Here is a 24,752-nt window from a genome sequence, read left to right as displayed (position 1 = left end):
ATCCAAAGAAGGAACTGAAGCCGGAAATCAAACTGCTGGATGATATTGTGGTCAAAGGGCTTCTAGCAAAGGCAGGATCCTTTGCTGCACTTACTTTGGAGAAATTCCAAGTCATGACTGCCATCATGAATGGCAAAAGGATGAACTGGAAGGGGATCATCTTCACCCTACTGAAGAATAGGTTTCAGTCCTCTAACCAGTCCAAGGGATTTGCCATAAAACTCATCTATCTGCTGAAAGTCAAGGGCTTAGTGGGTGACTCATCTGAGAGATCATCCAAATTCAAGATTTTCAATGCTAAGAGTGTTCAGCTATCGAAGCACAAGCTGGACATCACTCCTGAAAAATTATTCAAAGTGAAAAAGGAGATTGGGATGCATGGGGCTCCCAAATCAGTTAAGAAAGCCTGAATGGCAATTCAGAAAAATGCGTTTAAACGAAAATTGATCGTCACTGATATTGACTCTGAGAAGACCCCGTCTCCCAAGATATCCAAAAAGCCCAGGACTCAGAAGACAAAACCAGTGATGGCTGTGGGCATCATCCCATATGAGAGGCTTATTCAATCTGGAGCTGAACAGCCGATCAAGGCTACTCCAATAAGAGCGATACCAGTTGGAACGTCAACTGATGATCAGTTACCTCTAGCTGCTGCTCTCAAGAAGACTATCACCGAATCTGGTGATAAGAAGAAATCTGTTGGAGTTAAGGCTCCACTCATCACTATCTCTGGCCCAACCTCTCTGCCAGCTGCAAGACCTAAGGGGGTAGTGATTCAAGAACAAGTTGATTCAACTAGGTCAAGACTGAGCATCTCTCATGTTCTGACTGATTCAAAGGGCAAAGAAAAGTTGACTGAAGAGCCCAGACCAACCAACACCATTTAAACTCACATTGATCTTATCTGGAAGGAGGTCAATGAATTTTCTGATGGTAAACTCAAAACTTAAGATGAATGGGTGAAATTTAGAACTGTTGTGTTTGCCAGGCAGTTGCAGAAAGAAATAAGTTTTAAAGAAGTTCATTGCCTTGGTAACAATTGTTCTAAAACTGGTCAAAGCCGCTACAGTGGTTCAAGCACTGGAAAGAAAGAAATATTTCTTTCATCAAGTATGGGCAAAGAAGCTAAATCAGATGATTGGTCAGCTACGCCAGAATTATGATCCCACTAGCCCAACTGCTCTTAATGACAAAGCAGTTCATGACCAACTGGACATGGATCTGTTATCTCTGCAGATGTTGATCAAGAATTGCGAACTGGATCAGGAACTAATCATTCCAGAAGATTCCGAAAAACTTTCATCAGATGAGCTAGCTGATCAATCAGCTCAACCAGAAAAGCCATCCAAGGTCCCAGTTACTGACTCTGCTGAATAGGTAACTGATCCTTCTTCAAAGGATGCACACTAGTCAACTGATGTTCCTCAGTCCTCAACTGCTGGATCTGAACTCTACACGGACGCTGAATTGTCATTGGCAAATATTGATGAAGTCATCAAATCAGTTGCCTATGATATCAAACTAACTTCTATCGAAGCAGTTGAAGAATTGTTCGCAACTGAAGAACCAGTTTTTCGAGCCCAATCTCAACCAACTGAAGAGCCAGTTCAGTTGACGTCCACAACTGAACAGGCAGTTTTGAGAACTGAAGAAGCAGTTCAGCCATCCGCTATGACTGAACAGATTATATTTGAAGAACTGCCAGCTGAACAGCCTTCCATTATTTCAGCTGTTCAGACAACTGAAGCATCAGGTGAGCAACCAGTTCAAGAAGCAGCTGCTATTTCAACTGATCTTCCACCTGAAGCACCTTCGGACTCTGCTGCTGATCCAACTTCTTCTTTTCCATAGCCTCAACAGGCATCTTTACCATAAGATATTTCTGAAATGGTCAATCGTTCAACTGAAACAACTGACGGGGCGCTGGTAATATTCAATCAAGAGAACCGAGAGCAGGAACCAGAAACCTCTGTAGACATGTCTCCTGGCATCTCAATAGCAACTGAATCTTTATTTGAAAAAATTCAGGCGATTCAGACCAACCTCGTCGGTATAGTGACTTTCATTTCAGATATCAAATCAATCCAATTTTTGCACACTATGAGGTTTGATTCTATAAAGGACAATACCATGGGAAAATTGCAGCAAATTCAAAAGGACGTCACTTCATTATTCCTTCAAATGGACGAACTTTGGAAAGACAGTGTCAGCTGAAGCTCAATTCAAGACTCAAGCTTTGGTTACAAGACGCCTTGACTTTCTGGAAAGCACTATGTCCAAAAGAATGGATTTACTGCAAGATATACTATTGAATGCGGTGTCTAATCTCTCCTCAGATGTGCGAATCTTATCGAAAAAGGTTGATGAGTTTGAAAAAAAAGGGGAAGAAGAAGAACAAGGAAAGGATCAGCAAGAGAAATCTTCGAAGACTATCAAGAAGAAATAGAAGATTATCTTATTAAGATTATTTGAAGATTATTTCATTCCTTCATTCTTTTATTCTTTGTACGAATCTGTACATTATAAGAGTTATTTTATCTACAATGAGTTCAGTTGATCAGTATCAGTTCTTAATTTCCAAGTTTTGTCAAACACCTAAAAGGAAAAAATTGTTGGAAACTGAATTTCGGATGTTTGAAAAACTGAGCGTCTAAATGATCTAAAAAGAATGATAACTGATCTAAAACGTGTTGCCATTAACTGAAGAAAAACATGCAGACTTTCAAAGGCAAATGAACCAGCAACTGAACTACGCAGGCAGCTGACTGATCAGTTGGAACTGATCAGTTACTGCAAACAGTTGTGAGCTTCTCAACTACATTCTATCAGCTGATCCCTCAATTATACACGTCATCAGTTATGACATTCAACTGACAACAGCTGACTGCAACAAGTAGTGGGATCGCCGCATTAACGAAAAACTGCAGTGTACGACTGTCAGAAGAATGTTGACGTGGCATGCAACAGTTAGAAAGGTTCAAATTATATTTAATATTACCATTGGAGGGAAGCTTGTAAATAGCATAGAAGAGCAACTAGAGAAAACTCTCGAACTACTGAATCATTGAACATCTGAATTCTTGAGCACTCGAAATCTATTCAGTTACTCTGCTGAAATTTTTGTAAACAGAAAAGCTCACGCTTATTATATACGTTCATAGCTGCTAGGCTATAATTCGAGCTTTCAACACAAATTGTATTACTTGATCTAGAAGAGATCAGTTGTGTTAGATTTATTCAGTTTTATTGAGTTCTGAAAACTAGTTTGTAACTGAGAGTTTCAGTTTGGTATTGTTCAGTCCAAAACTGAAGTGAGTCTGTACAAGTGTTTGTATCGATCAAACTCTTTTAGTGTATATCCTATCCTTGAGATAGATGGGGTGACGTATGAGTGTTTGAAATCTCCGAACATCCATAAAATCCCTTGTCATATTATTTCAGTTTTTATTCTATTTATCAGTCAGTTTATTTATGTACAACTATTTGTTAACTGATTGATTTTGTCTTACAAGATTCCTGAGTATCAGTTTATTGCAAAATTAACTCATCAGTCGAAAAGGTTTTGAAAATTGTGAAGGAGCCCCTGGTTTATGAGGTGGCCGCTGTTGTCCCGGCCTCTTGAACCGATCCTGGGGCTTCTGTTGCCCCTGTTGCCTCGGTGGCCTTGAATACTGCTTCTTCTACGGCTGTGTGCTAGCCTGAGTTTGATGCCTCTTCCTCTGCATCTCCATATCTCAGAGCCTACTCTGCCTGAAAGGCACAAGCGGTGGCCTCGTCATAGCTCGCCGGTCTCATCAACATAACATCCGGTGCAAGGTGGGTCTCAGTCCATTCATGAAATGTCTCAGCTTTTGGGCAGCATCTCTAGCGATTAGGGGAACAAAGTGACAGCCCCTATCGAACTTCCAAATAAACTCGGCCACAGTCAAGTCCCCCTGGTGGAGACTCATGAACTCCCTCCTCAGGCGAACCCTGACATCACCTGGGAAATACTTACCACATAACACCTCCTTGAACTGCTCCCGCGTGAGGATAGCCAAGTTTAGGCCGTGCACTACTCTCTCCCACCAAAGGGATGCATAATCTCTCAACATATATATGGTGCACCTGACTCTGTTGCCATCCCTCATATCCAGGTATTGAAAATGGAGCTCCAACGAGGGGATCCATCCCTCTACTAAAAATGGATCAGTGGTACCCCCGAACTTCTTCGGGTTGAGCCTTCTGAACTGCTCATATATATTAGTCTGTTGTCGGGGAGCCAGCTCCAGAAGTCTAGCCATGCCCTCGATAACTCGAGTAGCTGCATCCAATGGCGACGGTGGTGGTGGTCCTCTGCCGCCTTCTGGAGTATCCTCCTGTTGGTCTATATTGGGGGCGCATCTGGGAGGCATGAGATCTAAACACAGTCCAATTTTAAATGTAACCCTTCATGTAATTTAATCTTGTTTTCAAAACAGTAAATCTTTAAATCATGAAAGCAGCTAAACATGCACCGTAAATCATCGTAAAACGTACATCATGTAATCATGCAGGTGATAGCCGTAAAACATTTAAGACATAAAAGCTTACAGACTTGAGGCTTGAAGACTGAGCTGCAGAAGCTGGCAGTGGCACAACTCTATACAAGACTCTTGCTCTAATACCAACTGTAACTTCTACTATTAAAAATACTGCTAGATTTTTTTTTGTTTTAAAAAAAATTTATACTTTAAAATTAAATCCAAATGCATGCATGCAATACTGCTGAAAATTAATGTTTTTAATATAACCATAATCAACTAACAGGAAAAGAACTGCAATTTAAATAACAGGTAAATCGTCAAACCTAGACTTACGTTCTAAGATAATGCGATAAGAAACATGTTAAAATCTTCAAAACCGCCCACATAGTAAAATGCCAATAGCGTAAGAAAATAAATGAATAAAAAAATATTCATGTCTACTCCTATCTCAAAAGCATGATGTGCGGAAAAATGTGGTCTTCGTGTTCATGTGCGCACATCCAGCCCTGCCTACTCAAGCTTCGGCACCTCCAACCTCCTCATCCACATGCTCACCTGCATCATTCACGCATAGTTAGTCTAAAGATTCAACACACTTGTATCCTTATAACAACTACATATACATAGCACACAACAGTGAAAAATAACGTAATAAAATACATTTCATGAACTTACAAGAATAAACGTAAACTTGTCGTAAAATAGCATAATGTGTCAAAACATGTCTCATCATATCATCATATACGTATACAATTTCTTTAAATTGAATTCAGTTCATTAGTTGTGACTTTCATTTTATCATGTCAGTCGATGGATCCATCTACGTGTAACCGCGGTACCCGGCGGCTGGGACATCAGCGACAGCATTACCCGTCCACTGAGCCCTGGCCTTATATGTCATCGTGTCATCATATTAGTCACAACCAACTCGTATCCTTCAAAACATATCATCATATTCATCACTTATTAAACCATGAATATACGTAAATTTTTCGTAAAACCAAGCATGTAGCGTATTTTTCATATTTACCTAAAAATTCATATTCAAGATAACATAAACATTTAAAATATGTAATGATTGTGAGATAGATTGCCAAAGATCATTAGTTGTCTTTACATAACACATGGTATTTAAACTCGAAACAATTTAAAATACTTAAATTACATTATAAATTTAATATAATTTTTGATAAAATGTCTCTTGCTTGATTTTACTTTTTTATTTGTAATCTTTTAACTTTATCACTAAATATGATGACATCATTACACACTATTATCTATTTATTAGTTGTGGATGAAAGGATTTTTAATTCGTGACAATTTAAATCCAATGTTGTGAATTTCAAAATCCATATGCACGAACCATTCCAAGTTAATTATGTTTATTTGTTCGTTTTACCCAATAAATGCTTGAGAATTAGAATTAATAAATAAAATTGGAATTAAATAAATAGTTTTTTAAATAAACTGTTTAAAGTGTCTTTACCTCTCGCATCGACCAACCCTAATAATTTCAAATTCAATAAACCACTTGTTAAATTAAATAATCATATCCAATCTCCGAGGTATTATAAAACTAGTATTTGCATGTGAAAATAATTGTCCATATATATTTTAGTTATCAAAATATAAGGCTACTTCCACCAAAAATATTCTATATTAGATAAAATAGTGTTTGTTTAAAAATTATTTCGTATATTATAGAATCGAGTGTTTGTCTTTTACCAAAAGGTATAAATGGTGGTAATGTTGTGCAACTCAATTTTTTTAAATCGTACAATAGTTCAAACACTACTTTTGATCGTTCTACACAACATAAGAAATTATGCACCCAACAACAATCCTCCAAATAATTACACTTCTTGTAATAAATGTGAATCGAACCATTGACCTTGGATCTGATATCAATTGTAGGACCGAGTGTTTGCCGATTTACCAAAAACTAATGGTGCAACTTGAATCTTTTTAAACCATACAACATGTCAAACATTACGTTTCGATTGCTCTACCCAACGGGGACAATTATTGTACATGATATCCTGTAAATTCCTAGGTCATTCTGGAACTAGGGCATGGGATAGATTGGAAAGATAAGGGAAGCTGGGTAAGAACCAGCCCAGTTAAATAGATTCATTAGCAAACCTTTCATGGATGATCAGACTACATGCTCCAGTAAGCCGGGATTCTCAGTTTAGCCCGAGCAATGTAAGAATACTTAACGGATCAGGGCTCATTTCTATGTTCTAACATCACGATCGCTGCCCGAGCACTTCGGGATAGCTGGAGATTCTGAGTCCCCAGGTCTGGGAAGCCATGCTTCGAAATAATTAGCATGACATTCAGAGTATTTAGGAGTGACGTGAAAATACCAGAATCAATATGGGTTGTCAGTTGTGATATTGTTAGGGAGCAGGGTATAAGCATCCATCCTACCATGAGGAGTGACTGAGCACTGAAAACAAAGTCATCGTTGATATCTCCCCGATAAATATCCAGATTTACTTGAACATAAGACATTTTATTCACAAAACACTTTTCACAAGCACTCAATATATACTCCTTATATCGAAATTTTTTTGCGTAAAAACTTGATTGACTTAAGAATTGGAGTGGCTACGCCGGAAAACATTTTGGCACCCCACTAAAATTATTTGCTCTTAAAAGTGTGCATATCATAAAATCCGAGGACTATCAGTCCAGTCTCTAGCATTCCCTGAAGCAGATATCTGGCCCGGTAAAATGCATCAAGAAATAGATAATCATAATTTTTGTATCATGAATAACTCTACTCCAAAGTTGCTATAGCTTATCTCGAAATAACCACGTGTGTTAGGAATACAACATAACAAGAGAAATGGGTCACAAGAATGATAGGGCACAACATGAATGCCATAATATCATGCTCTATACTAAATATCATACATTATGTCAAAAAATTGTACATGAAATCATCAAGGCATTTAACAACTTATATAACTCCATAAAATCACATTAATAACAACAAAAACATAAATATGTCTAAAACACAATTTATACGTTATCATCGTATGTTACCGAACTGTAACATACCTAAACCTACTTTGAACCACAACAAGCTCAACTTTGATCTCCTTAGCCTAACAAATAAGATAAAATTCCTAATAAGTCCACAATTCGTCAACAAAGCTAAAATAATACATTTATTTCTAAAAAATTACTAAATTCAAATATTTACTAAAAATCAAACTTCACTATTTAATTACTAGAATTTTTTCCCAATATTTTACCAATACGCATTTATTACCAATAATTCTAGATTTCACAAATTAAATCTCACAATTTTAATTTGATACTAATTTATAACTTGTCGAATTATATTTGGAATCTTTCCAACGATCAAACCTACAATAAAAACCCAATGTATAAGTCAAAATACCTCATTTCAATAGACAAAAACGAATTAAATCCAGATGGGTAAAAACCCAAAAATCGAAAGCCTCCGAAACAAAGCCGAATTTGAATAGTAGCAAGATAGAACAAAGGTGGTCTCACGGTAATAGTATTGCAAAAATTCATCGGAAAACTCATTGGAAAAGCTCAATTCTAGGCTAGAATATGACTGAAAACAGGGTACACAAAGGCTTATAATCCTTAGCTAACACTACATAAAACAAGCAAACAAATCGAAACAAAACTTACCAGAAATAGGACCAATAATCGGGCATAAACAACGCTCAAGAATATGGCTTGATCTAATCCATGGAGCTATGTTTTCTTCAATTTCAGTCCCTAGCAACCTTTCCCAGATCTTAGTTGCAATCCACGGTGGTCTCCGACTGGATTCTATATGTTGCACGGTCGGAAATCGAGAGAGGGAAATAGGCCGACGAGTTTGGAAGGTGGAAGAAGGGTTCACGATTTGAGCCTTTTCTTTTCTCCTTCTTTTATTTGCTTCCTATCTATAACAAGTAAGTTTGCGTGTATATGTATGCATTTCAAATTGATAGTTACTAAAAATATTAAGGCATGTCCATTTATCCCGATTATCATGTCTTCCTTCAAAAAAATTTCAATATTCTCCAGAGAAGAATTTGACAATTGGAAGATTAGAATGCATGTTCATCTAGCTGCACAAGATGATGATATGTTGTACGTTATCACTGACGGACCTATGAAAATACTGAAAGAAAACACTGTTGTTGTCATAACTGATGGCGCACCACATCGCATTGAAAAGCCCTGATAAGAATGGACTGCAGAAGACAAGAGAAAAGCCAATTTGGACAAAATGGCTAAAGATATCTTGTACAAAACGCTGGATAAAATTACTTTCAGCAAGATAAAGATGTGCAAGACAGCAAAAGAAATCTAGGAGAAGTTAATTCAGCTATGTGAAGGCAATTAGCAAACCAAAGAAAATAAACTCTCAGTTGCTATTCAGAAGTTAGACAATATCAAAATGAAGAGTGGAAAATCTATGAACGAATATTGTGAGAGAGTCAGCAGCATCATAAACGAACTGAATGCACTTGGAAGAGTGTATTCAAACAAAGAAATCGCGCTGAAAGGTGTCCGAGGTCTTCCCAAGGAATAAGATGTTAAGACCATGGCCATGAGAGAATCAAAGGACCTGAATAAGGTTGAATTACATGATTTATTTATTGATCTAAAAGTCTATGAGTTTAAGTTGCAAACAAGAGAAGGAGAACCTTCTACACCAGCAGCTACAACTGTTCTTAGTGCTGTCAAATTGGAACCAACTGGTTCAGTTGAGAAAATTGTTGATCAGTTAAGTAATGACGTAATGTCATTATTTGTCAAAAAAATTTGAAGATTCATGATAAGAAATCAAGGTTTTTTCCAAAGACAATATCAGAAGAATAATACCAAGGAAGAACCAAATGCTTGCTACAACTGTGGCAAAACTGGACACTTTATTTATGACTGTCCTAAGCCAAATAATGATACTCGATACTCAGCTGAAAAGGGAAATAAATCATTTGAGCACAGGAGAAGAGCCAAGATGATAAGAAATAATTCAGAAAGAAACATGAAGTTCTTCTAGCCGAGGAATGTAAATCCAAATGGGCAGAAACTGACATCGATGAATAAGAATCTGAGAGCTTGAGCAGCTCCAGCGATGAAGAAGAAGTGAAATGTCTGATGGATAATGAAAAAGAACTAGAATCAACCAGTGAACATGTATTCGATTTCATTTCAACTGACTTTACACGAGACCAACTTATTTCTACATTACATGACATGGTCAATGAATATCACAAGCTTGCTCAATCATTTGAGAAGACCAAAGAAAAGAAAATTGATCCCAAAGACAATAAAACTGAAACTTATGAATTAAGTGAAATGTTGACTTTTAAACAGGAGATTGCTGAGCTGAATGCCGAAAAAAAAAGAATACATCTACGTTTCAGCAGTTAACGCTTGAGATTTCAAAGCAAACTAAGCTTATTCAGGCATATAATAAATCATTAGTTGCACTAGTTGAAATGCATGATATGCAAAAATCAGTTACTGATAAAACTGGTTTAAGCTTTAGCAAACAAAATGAAATTTCTACCAGAGATACAAATCCAGGACTGAAAGTTGTAAAGGGAAATATATCCACTTTGTCAAATCAGTTGTGGTACAAGAACAACCTGAGTCAAGTAGACCAGATGAGCAGCCTATTGAAAATAAGAACATGGTTAAAAGGTATGGAATTTGTTATAGCCCTAAGAGTTCAACTGATTCGCGAAGCTGGACACCTAAAAGGTTCAGTTATAAATACTGGAACTCTCTTAATGGTTATTCCAATTATATAAATGTAAACCAGTTCAGAAAAGATATAGGCCGGACAACCAGTTGAACAAGGCTAAAGCACATATTGTTTCATCTGCACACAACACACCAAGCACAACAAGCCACGAAAAAAAATTTGGAACACAGCAACTGGAATGTCAGTTAGTTACTACTTCCAGCTGCTCACTCTGAAAAGACCATCACCGAATCTGGTAATAAGAAGAAAATTGTTGGAGTAAAAGCACCACCAGAAGGAGAGAGATTCAAAAACTGTTCATATATGGGACTATGCAGTTGATGAGCGATTAAAAGATTTGATAGGTACTACTCATATTATGAAGATACATATTCTTTGCGATAGCTCATCACATAAGAACTCCAAGGCTAAGTGTACTTGCAACGTTCCGAAAATTTGAAGGTCCACGTGAACCACATGCATGCAAGTTATTAAATTTCTTTGGTATTTTATTAAATTATTTTAAAACATTAAATGCATGTTTATTTCATTAATTTGTGTTTTAATTCATGATTTATTTAAAGTTTCATGCATTAGGATTTTAAGTTGCATTTCGCGCTCGAACGAGGAATGGAGACTGGGCAATTATCAGGAAAATTATTTTTATTACATGTTTATTATTTATTATTCAATATGGAGTGTTTTTTAATGGTATTTTTAAATAATGGGTTTTATTGGGTATTTTTACCTGCATGTTTTATTTTTATCCGGTACGCAAATTTTATCGAATCGAGAGACTTTTTGAGGGTTCAGGTAATATTTTCAAAAACTTGCCAAACTAAAGGCCAAGCCATAGTTGATCTCTTGGCAAACCATCCGCTGCCCTCTTCTCAGCCTTTACTGACTTCCGAAAGAGCTAATCAACTTGATAGAAACATATCTGATTGGAGTCTTTATTTTGAGGGGCCCATAATTCAGATGAAATTGTAATAGGTGTTAAGGGGGTCTCACTTAAAGAAGTTCCCCTTGAACGGTCTACCAATTATTTTTCGGCAGTGTGTTTGGACTTAATGAGCCTACTTTTAAGCTTATTGGGCTTAAAACCCTTTTAATTCTTTTAAAAGCCACATTAAGGCCAATTTGAACCTTAATTACTATTTAAATATTACACTAACCTATTCTTAACCTAAACCTAAGCAATCAGTAGCCGAAACCTCTCATTCAGCAGCACCAATTCTCGTGAATTGCAGCTGAGAGTCTTGTCCCAAGCTCACTCTTTCAAATAAAAATTCATCAGGCAATCTCCCGACGCTCGTTCTTCGATATTCTTGCGTATATATCATCGAGGCATGCCCCGTACTATTATTTTTGCATCACATATGTTGTATATATGCTGTTAGATGTTTCTTTGTGTGTGAAATTCTCGATCCAACACCATGCATCGAGATCGCACGATTTGGTTGCATTTTCTTTCATTTTTCTGATCAATTACTCACGTTTTTCTTGTTGAGTTGCAAAGGGCTGCCGTGTTTTGCTGATAAGGGGGATTGTGAAGAGGGTTTTTCCTGTCATTTAGGCTGGAGTCGCGATCTATTCTTGGTGGTGAGGAGAGCCAATGTTGTTTTTGTGGGTTGGGTTGGGTTTTTGGTGACCAAGGGGGAGTTACAGCCTAGGGGTAGAGAAGGCCTTGCAAGGGGCTATTCAAGGATATGATGCAAACCCTGGAGAGTCCAAATCGTGAACCATAGTGGATGGTTGAACCCTAGGGAAGCACGAGTGAGCTTAGTGCAAGGGAGTTGCAGTTGGGGTGATCTCGACTCCTAGTGTGCATGTTCGGTGTGTAGGCTGCATGGGGCCGGGGCCGTGAGTTCATGGGGTCCTGTAGGGTCCTAGGATGGTGTAAGTGAGGTCGAGTCATGGCTGGTCATGCAGGGTTCGGTCTAGGATGGTGAAAGCGCTTGTTCGGTGCACTAGCGTTCGGTTGTTGGCTTGCTGGATTTTTCCAGCAGTCGTTCAATAATTATTTGAGCGTTTAAGAGTTTGGTTTCGGGGTTTTTAGGACCCTTTAGATGTTTATAAGGTGTGATAAAAAAAAGTTAGGTGAAATTTGGTTAAGTTTCGGTTCGATTTGGGTTAAAACCGGGTCCCAGTCCAAGTTTTAAAACAAATCGATTAAGTTTTGTGTTGAGCACGAGTTTATGTCTAAGAATGCTTATAAATAATTTTGGGGCATTTAAGGAGTTTGGTAGGATTCGGGTCAAATTTTGGAGGTCCAGGGGTAAAACTGTCATTTTGGGTTTCGAGGGGCAAAATGGTCATTTTGCACCCGGGGTGAGATTTTGGTCCTGGCAGCGCTCTGAGCACAAATTTATTATGTTTTAAATATTTATGCATCATGATCACGATTTTTAAGAGTTTATGAAAATGTACGTTGCATGTTTGGATTTAAGGAAAATTTCATATATGAATTATTTTTATAAGTGATGAAAATGATGATGTTTTGAATGATGGGAATTAGTTGTGTCTGTCGAAGTATATATAAATGCTTAAGACGTATATGTAAATGCTGATGATGAGGCCTAGGCACAGTGGATGGGTAACCTTGTCACTGATGTCCGACAGTCGCTGGGTACTGCGGTTCTATGTATGATGGATCCATTGTAAACGATGATGTACGATAGTCACCTCTAATGAACTGAATTCACCAAAGGAAATGATAAATGATAAACGATGAATGATGAATTATGATTAACGATGAGTTGTTTTGACACGTCATGATTTTACGACACATTTATGTTACGTTTTTAAAGTTCATGAAAGGTATGTTTAGTATGGTATTTTTCACTGCTGTGTGCCATGTATAAGTACTTTTTATTTCTGTACATTTGTGTTGAGTCTTTAGACTCACTAAACGTGTGTAATGCAGGTGATTTCCATTTCGAGGGGACTGGAGGTGCTAAACTTTGAGTAGGCAGACCTGATGCGGTAACACGACCCGAGGACCTCAGGTTTTTCCGCATTATGATTTATGAGATATAAGAGGAGATGAAGATTTCCTTACGTTGATGATTTTAAGATTTTTATTCGTTCATGTTTACGAATATTTTGGGATGAGTTTAACCATTTTAACTGCAATATTTTTTACTGTCAAATATTTACGAATATTTTTAAATTTTATTTCGAAAATGTGATCTTTTTAAAAAATATATATATTTCCGCACTTTTAAATGAGCAGACTTTACAGTTGGTATCAGAGCAAAGGTCCTGTATAGGGTTGTGCTACCGCCAGCTTCTGCAGCTCAGTCTTCAAGCCTCAAGTTTGTAAGTTTAAAGATTTTAAATGTTTTGAAAGTTTTATGATATCACCTGCATGTTTACATGATATACGTTTTACAGTGATTTACAGTACATGTTTATTTTTCGTTATGTTTTGAGATTAGATGCTTTAAAATTTTTATGCATTTTATTACATGAAATAAGAAATTATATGATTTTCATGCATGTTGACTTTATGGTGGAATTGAAAATGTCTATGAATTTGGATATTGGCGTTAAAAGAGTTTGAAAATGATTTAACTATATTGATTTTTTGTTAGTAAGTACTGATGTTCTACTCTTTGGGTCACAAGTTAGTCATGAAGATTATGAATGCTTTTGGGACTTGTAGATTTTCTAAGAAATTAATGATGGTTTGTGATTACTATTTGAGTTAATTTTTAGGATTCCATGTAACGAATAATGATTCGAAGACTACGACGATCTTTATAAGTATAAAAACGTAGAATTTATTTAGGATGCATGCTCTACCTAGTTGGATTTAAGTATTGAATTGCGAATTTTAAGGATCTAATTGTAATAACTCATAATTTGAGGACCCAAGTGCAAAAATAAAATTCTATGGGACTATTTTCGAATTTACCGAATTTTTGAGGATTAAATTCGAACTTTTGAGGAACACTTGGATTAAATCAGTAATTTTTCAAGTTTATAGGAATTGATTTTGGGTCTAATAAGCTTAAAATTATTTAACTTTATGTTACGAGAAACCTATAGAATGAAATTAGGAACGCCAATAACTTATGGGTAATTGTGGAAATTTCAAAATTAAGGACAAAATGGATAATTTCAAGGAAATTAAGAATTAATTTTGCAATTTTTAAGAAATTTTGGGGAACTAGTTTAGCTGTAAGTGAGAATCGAATGGTTTAAAGGATATGAATTTTTGATTATTTAGGCTTGAAGGTATATTTAACCTTGAAACATTTGAGTTATAATGTTATAAGGAATGATAATCAAGGGCATTGTAGGATGAATCAATATTGAGCTTGAAAATTTAAGCGTTATTGAGATAATGCTGTGGCAAATTAGGAATTTAGAATAATAAAAATTTAAGATAAAGTTAATCAATTAGTTAAGTTTTAAGATTAGATAGTAAGTTAAATATTTTTTTGAGAACTTTAGTTTGATGTGTCATAAGTTTTTGTCATGATCTTAAAATTTAAGATTATACCTTTGTTGGAACTTAGTTTTTTCTAGAAAGCTGGGAATGATTGATGGTTAGGTGCTTGATAGATGCATGTAAGAATTGAGGTAAACACCTTGTCTTGAGGAAGGTAGACACATTGTCTTGAGGAATTTTTGTAAGTCATTAGGAAACTTGGGAATAAGTGAATATGTGTTGGAATTATGTTATCCAAAACTATTTGGGTTGTGTAAGTTTAAATTTAAAATTTATGAGATATGTTTTCATATGGAAAATTTTGTGTGAAATAAAAACAAAAGGGAATTAGTTGTGTTCAACATAGATTATCAATGAACGAATATTAAGATTTTTATCTAGTAAGAAATCTATAACCTTGATATGGTGATTTTAGAATTTTGTGGGTTATAAGTGAAGTTGATTTATTAGAGTTAGTCCATCATTATAAGGGGAGAACTTATAAAGTTTTATACGCTAATATTAATTAAGCATGGAGGATACGTAAGAATGTGACATTCGTTTCAATGAGGAAAGGCCAAGGGTCATAGGCCTCAACTATATTGTAATTGGGAATGAAATAGTTTAATAATGCAATTGATGCTAGAAGGGTTTTACTAATTAGGTATAAGATCGATATTATATATTTTGGGTTGTATAGATTAACTACTACTCGAATTTAAGATTTACAACAGCGTTATATTGGGATGCACTTGTAAATAGTTAATTTACGTAAGTTTGGTGACGTGAGATAAAGATTCCATTCAAGGATCTTAGGCTAATTTTGTTATGGGGTTGAAATAAGATTTAACTTTTAAGTGTATTACCAAGGATAGAAGTCGAGCAGTAAATTTTAATGCTAAGATTCTTAGTTTGAACTGCATAAATGCTAATGTAATAGGTCGATGAACATTGTGAGTATACTATAAGAAAAGTAAGGTGCGATAAGTTGTGACATCCCTTGCTAGTATGAGGAATTTCGATAAAGGTCAAACTCGAGGCCATAGTAAAATAGAACTAAGTTAACATAAGTTGTTTTAAGTTTCGATTCACAAACGAGGATTTCGGTAGTCAAAATAATTAGGATTGACGAGACACAAGGGCAGTTTAACACTTATTTTGTCAGAGTAGCGCAGCGGAAGCGTGGATTACTGGGTACTTGAATTAAGAGTCTAAACTTTTTGTTTATCGAGGATAAACGAATTTCAGAGACAAAATTCAATTTAATGGGGGTAGATTGTAACGTCCCAAGAAAATTTGAAGGTCCACGTGAACTATATGCATGCAAGCTATGAAATTTCTTTGGTATTTTATTAAATTGTTTTAAAGCATTAAATGCATGTTTATTTCATTAGTTTGTGTTTTAATTCATGATTTATTTAAAACTTCATGCATTAGGATTTAAATTGTATTTCGCGCTCGAACGAGGAGCGGAGACCAGGGAATTATCAGGAAATTTATTTTAATTACATGTTTAATTTTTATTAATTAATATGGAGTGTTTTTAAGGGTATTTTTAAAAAATGAGATTTATTGGGTATTTTTACCCGCATGATTTTATTTGTATCCGGCACGCAAATTTTATCAAATCCGAAGACTTTTTGAGGGTTCGGGTAATAATATCAAAAACTTACCGAAACGAATTATTTTACGAAAGTGTGTTTGGACTTAATGAGCCTAGTTTTAAACTTATTGGGTTTTAAAACCCTTTTAATTCTTTTAAAAGCCACATTAAGGCCCATTTGCACCTTAATTACGATTTAAATATTACAATAACCTATTCTTAACCTGAACCTAAGCATTCAGCAGCGACACCTCTCATTCAGCAGCACCATTTCTCGTGAATTGCAGCTGAGAGTCTCATCCAAGCTCATTCTTTCAAATAAAAATTCATCCGGCAATCTCCCGACGCTCGTTCTTCGATCTTCTTGTGTATATGTAATCAAGGCACGCCATGTATTGTAATTTTTGCATCACATACGCTGTATACATGCATTTAGATGTTTCTTTGTTTGTGAAATTCTCGATCCAACAACATGCACGGAGATCGCACGATTTTGTTGCATTTTCTTTCATTTTTCTTATCAACTACTCACGCTTTTCTCGTTTAGTTGCAAAGGGCTGCCGTGTTCTGCTGATAATGGGCATTGTGAAGAGGTTTATTGTTTTCATGTAGGCTGGAGTCGCGATCTATTCTTGGTGTTGAGGTGAGCCGATGTTTGTTTTTTGTGGGTTGGGTTGGGTTTTTGGTGACCAAGGTGAGGAAGGGGGAGTTACGGCCTAGGGGTTGAGAAGGCCATGCAAGGGGCTGTTTGGGGCTATGATGCAGACCCTGGAGAGTTCAAATCGTGAACCATAGGGGCTGGTCGAACCCTAGGGCAGCATGAGTGAGCTTGGTGCAAGGGAGTTGCGGTTGGGGTGATCTCGACTCCTAGTGTGCGTGTTCGTTGTTTAGGCAGCATGGGGCTGGGGCCGTGAGTTCATGGTGTCCAGTAGGGTCCTAGGGTGGTCTAAGTGAGGTCGAGTCATGGCTGGTCATGGAGGGTTCGGTCTAGGATGGTGAAAGCGCGAGTTCGGTGCACTAGCATTCGGTTGGTGGCTTGCTGGATTTTCCAGCAACCGTTCAAGAATTATTCGAGTGTTTAAGAGTTTGGTTTTGGGGTTTAGGACTCTTTAGATGTTTATAAGGTGTGATAAAAAGTTGGTATAAATTTGGTTAAGTTTCGGTTCGATTCGGTTTAAAACCGGGACCCCGATCCCTGTTTTAAAACAAATCGATTAATTTCGTGTTGAGCTCGATTTTACGTCTAAGAATGCTTATAAATATGTTTTGGGGCAATGTAAGGAGTTTAGTAGGCTTCGGGTCAAATTTTAGAGGTCTAGGGATAAAACGGTAATTTTTGGTTTCTAGGGGCAAAATGGTCATTTTTCACCACGGATGAGATTTTGGTCCTGGCAGCGCCCTGAGCACAAATTTATTATGTTTTAAATGTTTATGCATCATGATCACGATTTTTAAGACTTTATGATAATATACATTGCATGCTTAGATTTAAGGAAAACTGCATATTTGCATGATTTTTATAAGTGATGAAATGACGATGTTTTGAATGATGGGAATTAGTTGTGGCTATCAAAGTATATGTAAATGTTGATGATGAGGCCTAGGCACAGTGGATGGGTAATCCTGTCACTAATTTCCGACAGCCGCCGGGTACCGCGGTTCTACGTATGATGGATCCATCGTAAATGATGATGTACGATAGTCACTTCTAATAAACTGAATTCACCAAAGGAAATTATAAATGATAAACGATGAATGATGAATGATGACTAACGATGAGCTGTTTTGACACGTCATGATTTTACGCGACACGTTATGTTATGCTTTTAAAGTTCATGAAATATATGCGTATGTATGGTATTTTTCACTACTGTGTGCCATGTATATTTACTTGTTATTTCTGGTACATGCGTGTTGAGTCTTTAGACTCACTAGGCATGTGTGATGCAGATGAGTTCGATTTCGAGGGTACTGGAGGTGCTGAACTCTGAGTAGGCAGACCTGGTGCGGTGACATGACCCGAGGACCTCATGTTTTTCCGCATCATGATTTATTAGATATGAGAGGAGATGAACATTTTCTTACGTTGACGATTTTAAGATTTTTATTCGTTTATGTTTACGAATATTTTGGGATGTGTTTAACCATTTTAAATACACTATTTTTTACTATCAAATATTTACGATTATTTTTAAATGTTATTTCGAAAATGTGAGCTTTTTTAAAAAATATAATAAGATTTTCGTACTTTTAAATGAGCAGACTTTACAGTGCTTGACTTGAGGTAATTTTGGGTTGGATGACCCATCGGGAAGTTTCCTAGGGTGCGTGTGAGTGATGATGTAAGCACGCTAGAAATGCTCGTCTTGGTACAGTAAGGACAATCGTCAAATTTGGGGCGTTACAGTTGGTATTAGAGCCAACATCTCGCCTGTGAGGGCCGGGGCCAAAGTGGGAGGGGGTGATCGCCGGTGCCATGAGGTTGTATAGACAATGAGCTGCTCCTGACACTCTTCTAGGTGAAGGGAACATGAATGAACCGATTTTACATCCGAAGGAGAGGGGTTCCAAAATTGTTTTGGTATGAGACTATGCAGTTGAGTAGGGCTTAAAAGATTTCATAGGTACTACTCATATCATGAAGATGCATCATTCCAGTATCTCATCACATAAGAACTCCAATGAATTGAATCAATTTAAGAATAATGGGGCTTGAAAATGAAGAAAATGAAAGTATGAGTTTGCATTGCATAAATCGAAAACTATAAGGACTAAAATGCAAAAACCAAGAGCTCAAGTGTTTAAATGCACAAAGCCGAGAATTTCAGGGGCTAATATATAATTTTAAGAAGTCCAGGACTGAATTTGAGGTGACCGAAAGTTCCAAGTTGATATCTAGAATTTTTGAAAATCTAGGGACTAAATTACAAAGTTTGAGAATTAAATGGGCTGTTTTACTAATTCTAGAAAATCAGGGGCTGTTTCCGTAATATTTTTAATTTTAGGATCAAAATAGTAAATTTAGATAGGTTAGGGCCTGAATTGACAAAATTCGAAAATAATTTGGCCGAAGGTATAAATTTTGAAACTTTACGGCAAAAAATGAAGGAATTCGAGAAAGGTAAGAGGTGAAACACAATTTTTGAAAATTTATTTTGGGTGATTAATGATAGAAATTATCTAATGTTTTGACTCAAATGGATTTGATGATATATTTGTCGCATGAAAGATATTTATTTCAGGTGTAGCTACTATGCATTGCTAGATTCATGAGCTATACATTCATTCATAACCGAGACGTTTGTCAAGAGATTGAAAATTATACCCGAGGATTTGGATTTGGACTTTAAAGTTTCTATTCTCTCTGGTGATCAAATGGTTTCTACGAATATATTGAGGAATCTTGAGCTTCGTTTACAGAAGAATGTGTTAAACGCAGATCTCATCGTATTCCCGATGCCTGAGTTCAACATCATTCTTAGCATGGATTGGCTATCTTTGAATGCAGCTTCGATAGATTTCTGGTAGAGGTCAGTATCAATTCGACCGTCCAGCGGGAAATCTTTTGCCTTTGAGGCAGCGAGGAACAAGCAAATGCCGCACATCATTTCCTACATCCGGGCGAGGAAACTTATGAGACGAGGCTGCCTAGCCTTTTTGGTGAGTGCTGTTTCAGTACCTGTTCCGGTCAGTCAGAAGCTAGAGAATGTTGAGGTTATCATAGACTTTCTTAGCGTCTTTCATGAGGACGCCTCTAGCATTTCATCGGATCGAGATGTGGAATTTTCTATTGAGTTGATGCCAGGTACAGTGCCAATCTCTAAGGCACCCTATCGTCTATCACCAACCGAGATGAAAGAGTTGAAGGATCAGATTCAGGAGTTGCTGGACAAAGGATTTGTTTGCACGAGCTAATCTCCATGGGGATGCACCGGTATTATTCGTGAAGTAGAATGATGGTAGTATGCGACTCTTCATTGACTATAAAGAGCTAAATAGAGTCACAATCAAGAATAAGTATCCCTTGCATAAAATCAAAGACTTGTTTAACTATCTACAAGGAGCATCGATTTTTTCAAAGATAGATCTTCGTCCGGGATGGCATCAGCTGAAGGTGAAGGAGTCAGACGTTCATAGGACGATTTGCAGGACTCTATATGGGAACTACAAGTTTATGGTGATGTCATTTTGGATGACCAATGCGCCAGCGATGTCATGGATCTCATGAATTGCGTATTTCAGCCATATCTGGATCAGTTTATCATAGTCTTTATAGATGATATTCTGATTTACTCGAGGAGCAGTGAGGAGCACAGTCAGCACTTGAGTATGGCCCTACAGATATTGCAAGAAAGAAAGCTATTCTCTATGTTGAGCAAGTGCAAATTTTGGCTCGAGAGAGTGGTGTTCTTAGGCCACATTGTTACCAGAGATGGAGTTGAGGTCGATCCAAGTAGAGTCGAGATAGTTAGAGAGTGTCTCGTACCAAAGAGTGTGACCTAGATCCATAGTTTCTTGGGTCTAGCTGACTACTACCGGAATTTTATTCAGGGTTTATCTTCTATTGCAGTAACCGTGACCGCATTGACGAAGAAAAAAGCAAAGTTTATTTGTGGATCAAACTGCCAGGAGAGTCTCGAGAAGCTGAAGCAAGCTTTGACAACAACAGCAATCCTATCAATGCCATCAGGGCAAGGAGAGTATGTTCTCTGTACAGAAACTTCGAAGCTTGGTTTGGGCACAATCCTGATGAAAAATGATAGAGTGATAGCATATGTGTCTAGAAAGTTGAATGCTCATGAGAAGAATTACTCGACTTATTATCTTGAACTTGCAGCAATAGTATTTGCTCTGAAGGTCTGGAGACATTACTCGTATGGGGAGAAGTGCATGATTTTTACTAATCATAAAAGCTTGAAATATTTCTTCACGCAGAAAGAGTTGAACATAAGGCAGCAAAGATGGTTAGAGCTTGTGAAAGATTACGAATGCGGGATTAGCAACCATTCAGGAATGGCTAATGTGGTTGCGGATGCTCTGAGCAGAGAGACAACATCTATTGCTTAGTTGTGAGTTCATAGACCATTTCAGGCAGAGATTCAGCAATTCGATCTTGAAGTGTATGCTAGGGGCGAGGCTCCTAATCTTTCTACTATGTCAGTTCAGTCGACTCTGAAGGATAGAATCCGAGCATGTCAGTATTCTGATGAGCATTTACGAAAATGGAGATTGAGAGATGAATCTAAGGGTCCGAAACTGTATTCAAAGGAGGTTGGCGTAGTTCGATATCGAGATCGACTTTGGGTTCCAAGTGGTGATTCCCAGAGTGATGTCTTTATGAAAGAAGCCCATAATATTCTATACTTCATTCATCCTGTAAGTACGAATATGTATAAAGATTTGCTGTCATTATATTGGTGTCCGGGCATGAAACGAGAGATATTGTGTTTTGTGTTTGAGTGTTTGTTGTGCCAACAGGTTAAGGAAGAACACCAGAGTCCAGCTGGGAAGCTTAAGCCACTTCCTATTCCCGAGTGGAAGTGGAAAAATATCACTAAGGATTTTTGTAGTCGGATTGCCAAGGTCTATTATGGGATTCAATTCCATTTGGATTATAATTGATTGTCAAACGAAATCAGTGCATTTTCTATCTATTAAGACGACATTCACCATGACTCAGTGTGCAGAACTGTACTCCCGAGAGATGTATTGTAATGCCCTAGATGGTCATATTTAAAATGCAAAGATGAAATGTTGCTTGAAGGGAGACCGCCTCCGCGCCTAGAGAAGCACCGCACCCTGCGGTGGATAGGCAGAAAGTTGGCCATTTTGCAGTAGGGTCACCGCACCCGCGGTCCAAGAAAGTGTGCACCCGCGGTTGATGGACAGAGAGTTGGAGATTATTTACAGAAATGACACTGCACCCGCGGTGCAGAACTGACCGCACCCGCGGTCGACGTTTATGCACTTATGGATGGACCGCCGAAGCTTGAGCGCAGCCGCGGTTCATGAACTACCGCACCCACGGTCATACGTGTTACTTGAAAAATATGACACTTGCCCTTCAACATGCAAGATATATATATTATGTGTCTTCATTTCCTCTCCTGGACAGCTGAGAATCGAGAGGGAGAAGGGATCAAGGAAAAGGAAAGTTCTTTCACTTTTGAAGCTAGCTTGTACAAGATTTTTACCTCCAAACTTTAATCCGATTTTGGTTTTGAGTTCCTCTCATCACTAGCTACAAGAAGATGTAAGTTTCATTCAATTCCAGCACATTTTGACATATATGTGTTAGGAGAAGGATGAATTGAGTTCTATAATATGTTCTTGAGATTATTGATATCGTAGAAACGCAACCGGATCGAAGAACGGACGTTGTATGTTATAGTTATTATTTTCCCGCATGTTTAGAATTAAATATGCAGATTTTGAGTACTATCATGTGCTTATGATGATGATTATGAGTTGAGAATTATGAATTGGTGATATATGTTGAGAGATGGATTGACCGGTATTGAGAAATTACGTGGTTATGCCGTCAAATGGTATCGAGATCAAGTATTGAATTGGATATGTGTTGATTGAGATTAGAGATTGATAGAATATGTATCAACATTTCATTTCAGATTTGATATTGACAGATTCGTCTTCGAGACTTCGACTACGACACAGATTGTGCGACGAAAGGTATAATGCATGTTTTGTTTGGGGAAGACACAACTCAAATAAGATTCAATTTGAGTTTCCTAACAAAATCACATACTAGATTAGTTGCTTGTCTTTTGATATGATTATGATTTGTTTATATATTTATATTCAAATCTCTTGATATGATGCTGTCTTGTTTATTGATTTATATTCAAGCCTTTGAGATAGGAGAGTCATTGGCAGACTTGCCAAACTAGATGTTCGGTGGTATCGACGCTTCGGATCAGATTCACTCCGATTGTAGACATTCGATACAGTCATGACCGAAGTCTAGGAATAAGACGGACAGTTACCCCGATTGGGAGGGTAGGTGACAGACAGTGACGTCTTATTCACACCGGGATCCCTAGAGTAGAGTCGAGTCGAGTCAAGACATGATTTGATTTGAATTGCATGTTTATATAGATTGGTTTCATAGACTATGAGCCCATTATTATTGCTTTGATTCATGATTTATGATTATGTATCAGCATGTATACATGTTTTATACTGAGATTTGTTCTCACCGGAGTTTCCGGCTGTTGTTATGTCTGTATGTGTGCATAACAACAGGTGGGGCAGGATCAGGGTCGCGACAGAGATGAGAGATGGATATAACGTGGTGATCACGGGCGTAGCAGATGAACTAGTAGTTGTACTTTTGATATGTACTGTATTTAATTACTGGTTTGTAGAATATGAATAAAACGAGGCATGTATATTATGTTTGTTGTAATGAAATGAATATAGAATTATGTGGTGCTTGAGTTATAAACATTTGATTTAATGTTAAAAACAAAATTTTGACCCGTATTTTTGAACCATGATCCGACTAATCCCGAAAAGAATTGAGTTAGAGCCCGGGTCCCCACATGTATAAAGATTTGTTGTCATTATATTGGTGTCCGGGCTTGAAACGAGAGATATTGTGTTTTGCGTTTAAGTGTTTGTTGTGCCAGCAGGTTAAGGAAGAACACCAGAGTCTAGCTGGGAAGCTTAAGCCACTTCCTATTCCCGAGTGGAAGTGGAAAAATATCACTAAGGATTTTTGTAATCGGATTGCCAAGGACTATTAGGGGATTTAATTCCATTTTGATTATAATTGATTGTCGTACGAAATCAGTGCATTTTCTATCTATTAAGATGACATTCACCATGACTCAGTGTGCAGAGCTGTACTCCCGATAAATAGTCAGATTCCACGGAATCTCGGTATCTATTTTTCGGACAGAGTTTCTAGGTTCACATCGTCGTTTTGGAAGAGTCTAATTCAGTCATATGGACGAAGTTGTTATTCAGTACAACGTTTCAACCTCAGAACGATGGTTAGTCCAAAAAGGTTATTCATATTCTAGAGGATATAATTCGATCTTGTGTGATCCATTTCCAGGGCAGCTTGGAACCGAAGTTACCTCTAATGAAGTTCACCTATAACAATAGTTACCAGTCATCTGTAGGTATGGCTCCTTACGAGGTACTTTATGGGAGGAAATATAGATCGTCGATACGTTGGGATGAGGTTGGTGAAAGAGGAGATTTAGGCCCACACTTGATCAAACAGACAGCAGAGCTAGTAGTCAAAATACAAGATAGAATGGAGACTACTCAAAGCCGCCAGAAGAGCTACGCTGATAAGCGTCGAAGGGAACTAGAGTTTGCAGTGGGCGACCACATGTTTGTGAAGGTAGCACCTATGCAGGGTGTTATGAGATTTGGCAAGAAGGGAAAACTCAGTCCGAGGTTCATAGGACCGTTTGAGGTTCTGGAGAAGATTGGAACATT

At 37.4% G+C, this 24,752-nt stretch overlaps 1 protein-coding gene across 1 annotated transcript; it reads right to left on the bottom strand.

Moving 5' to 3' along the window:
* Window positions 1-3,794: 3,794 nt before the first annotated feature.
* On the bottom strand, window positions 3,795-4,394 carry LOC142521904 (uncharacterized). The gene has a single exon (XM_075625077.1). It carries the CDS (start codon window positions 4,392-4,394, stop codon window positions 3,795-3,797), a length of 600 nt encoding a protein of 199 aa, XP_075481192.1.
* Window positions 4,395-24,752: the final 20,358 nt, after the last annotated feature.

Source organism: Primulina tabacum, chromosome 13, assembly GCF_025594145.1.
Source record: "Primulina tabacum isolate GXHZ01 chromosome 13, ASM2559414v2, whole genome shotgun sequence".
NCBI classification, from domain to species: Eukaryota; Viridiplantae; Streptophyta; class Magnoliopsida; order Lamiales; family Gesneriaceae; genus Primulina; species Primulina tabacum.
Note: the sequence above shows the minus strand (reverse complement) of the source record. Positions and strands in the feature narration are given on the sequence as shown.

Coding starts and splice junctions, on each gene's coding strand:
- LOC142521904 (XM_075625077.1), bottom strand. CDS start 4,394: ATGCCTCCCAGATGCGCCCCCAATATAGACCAACAGGAGGATACTCCA.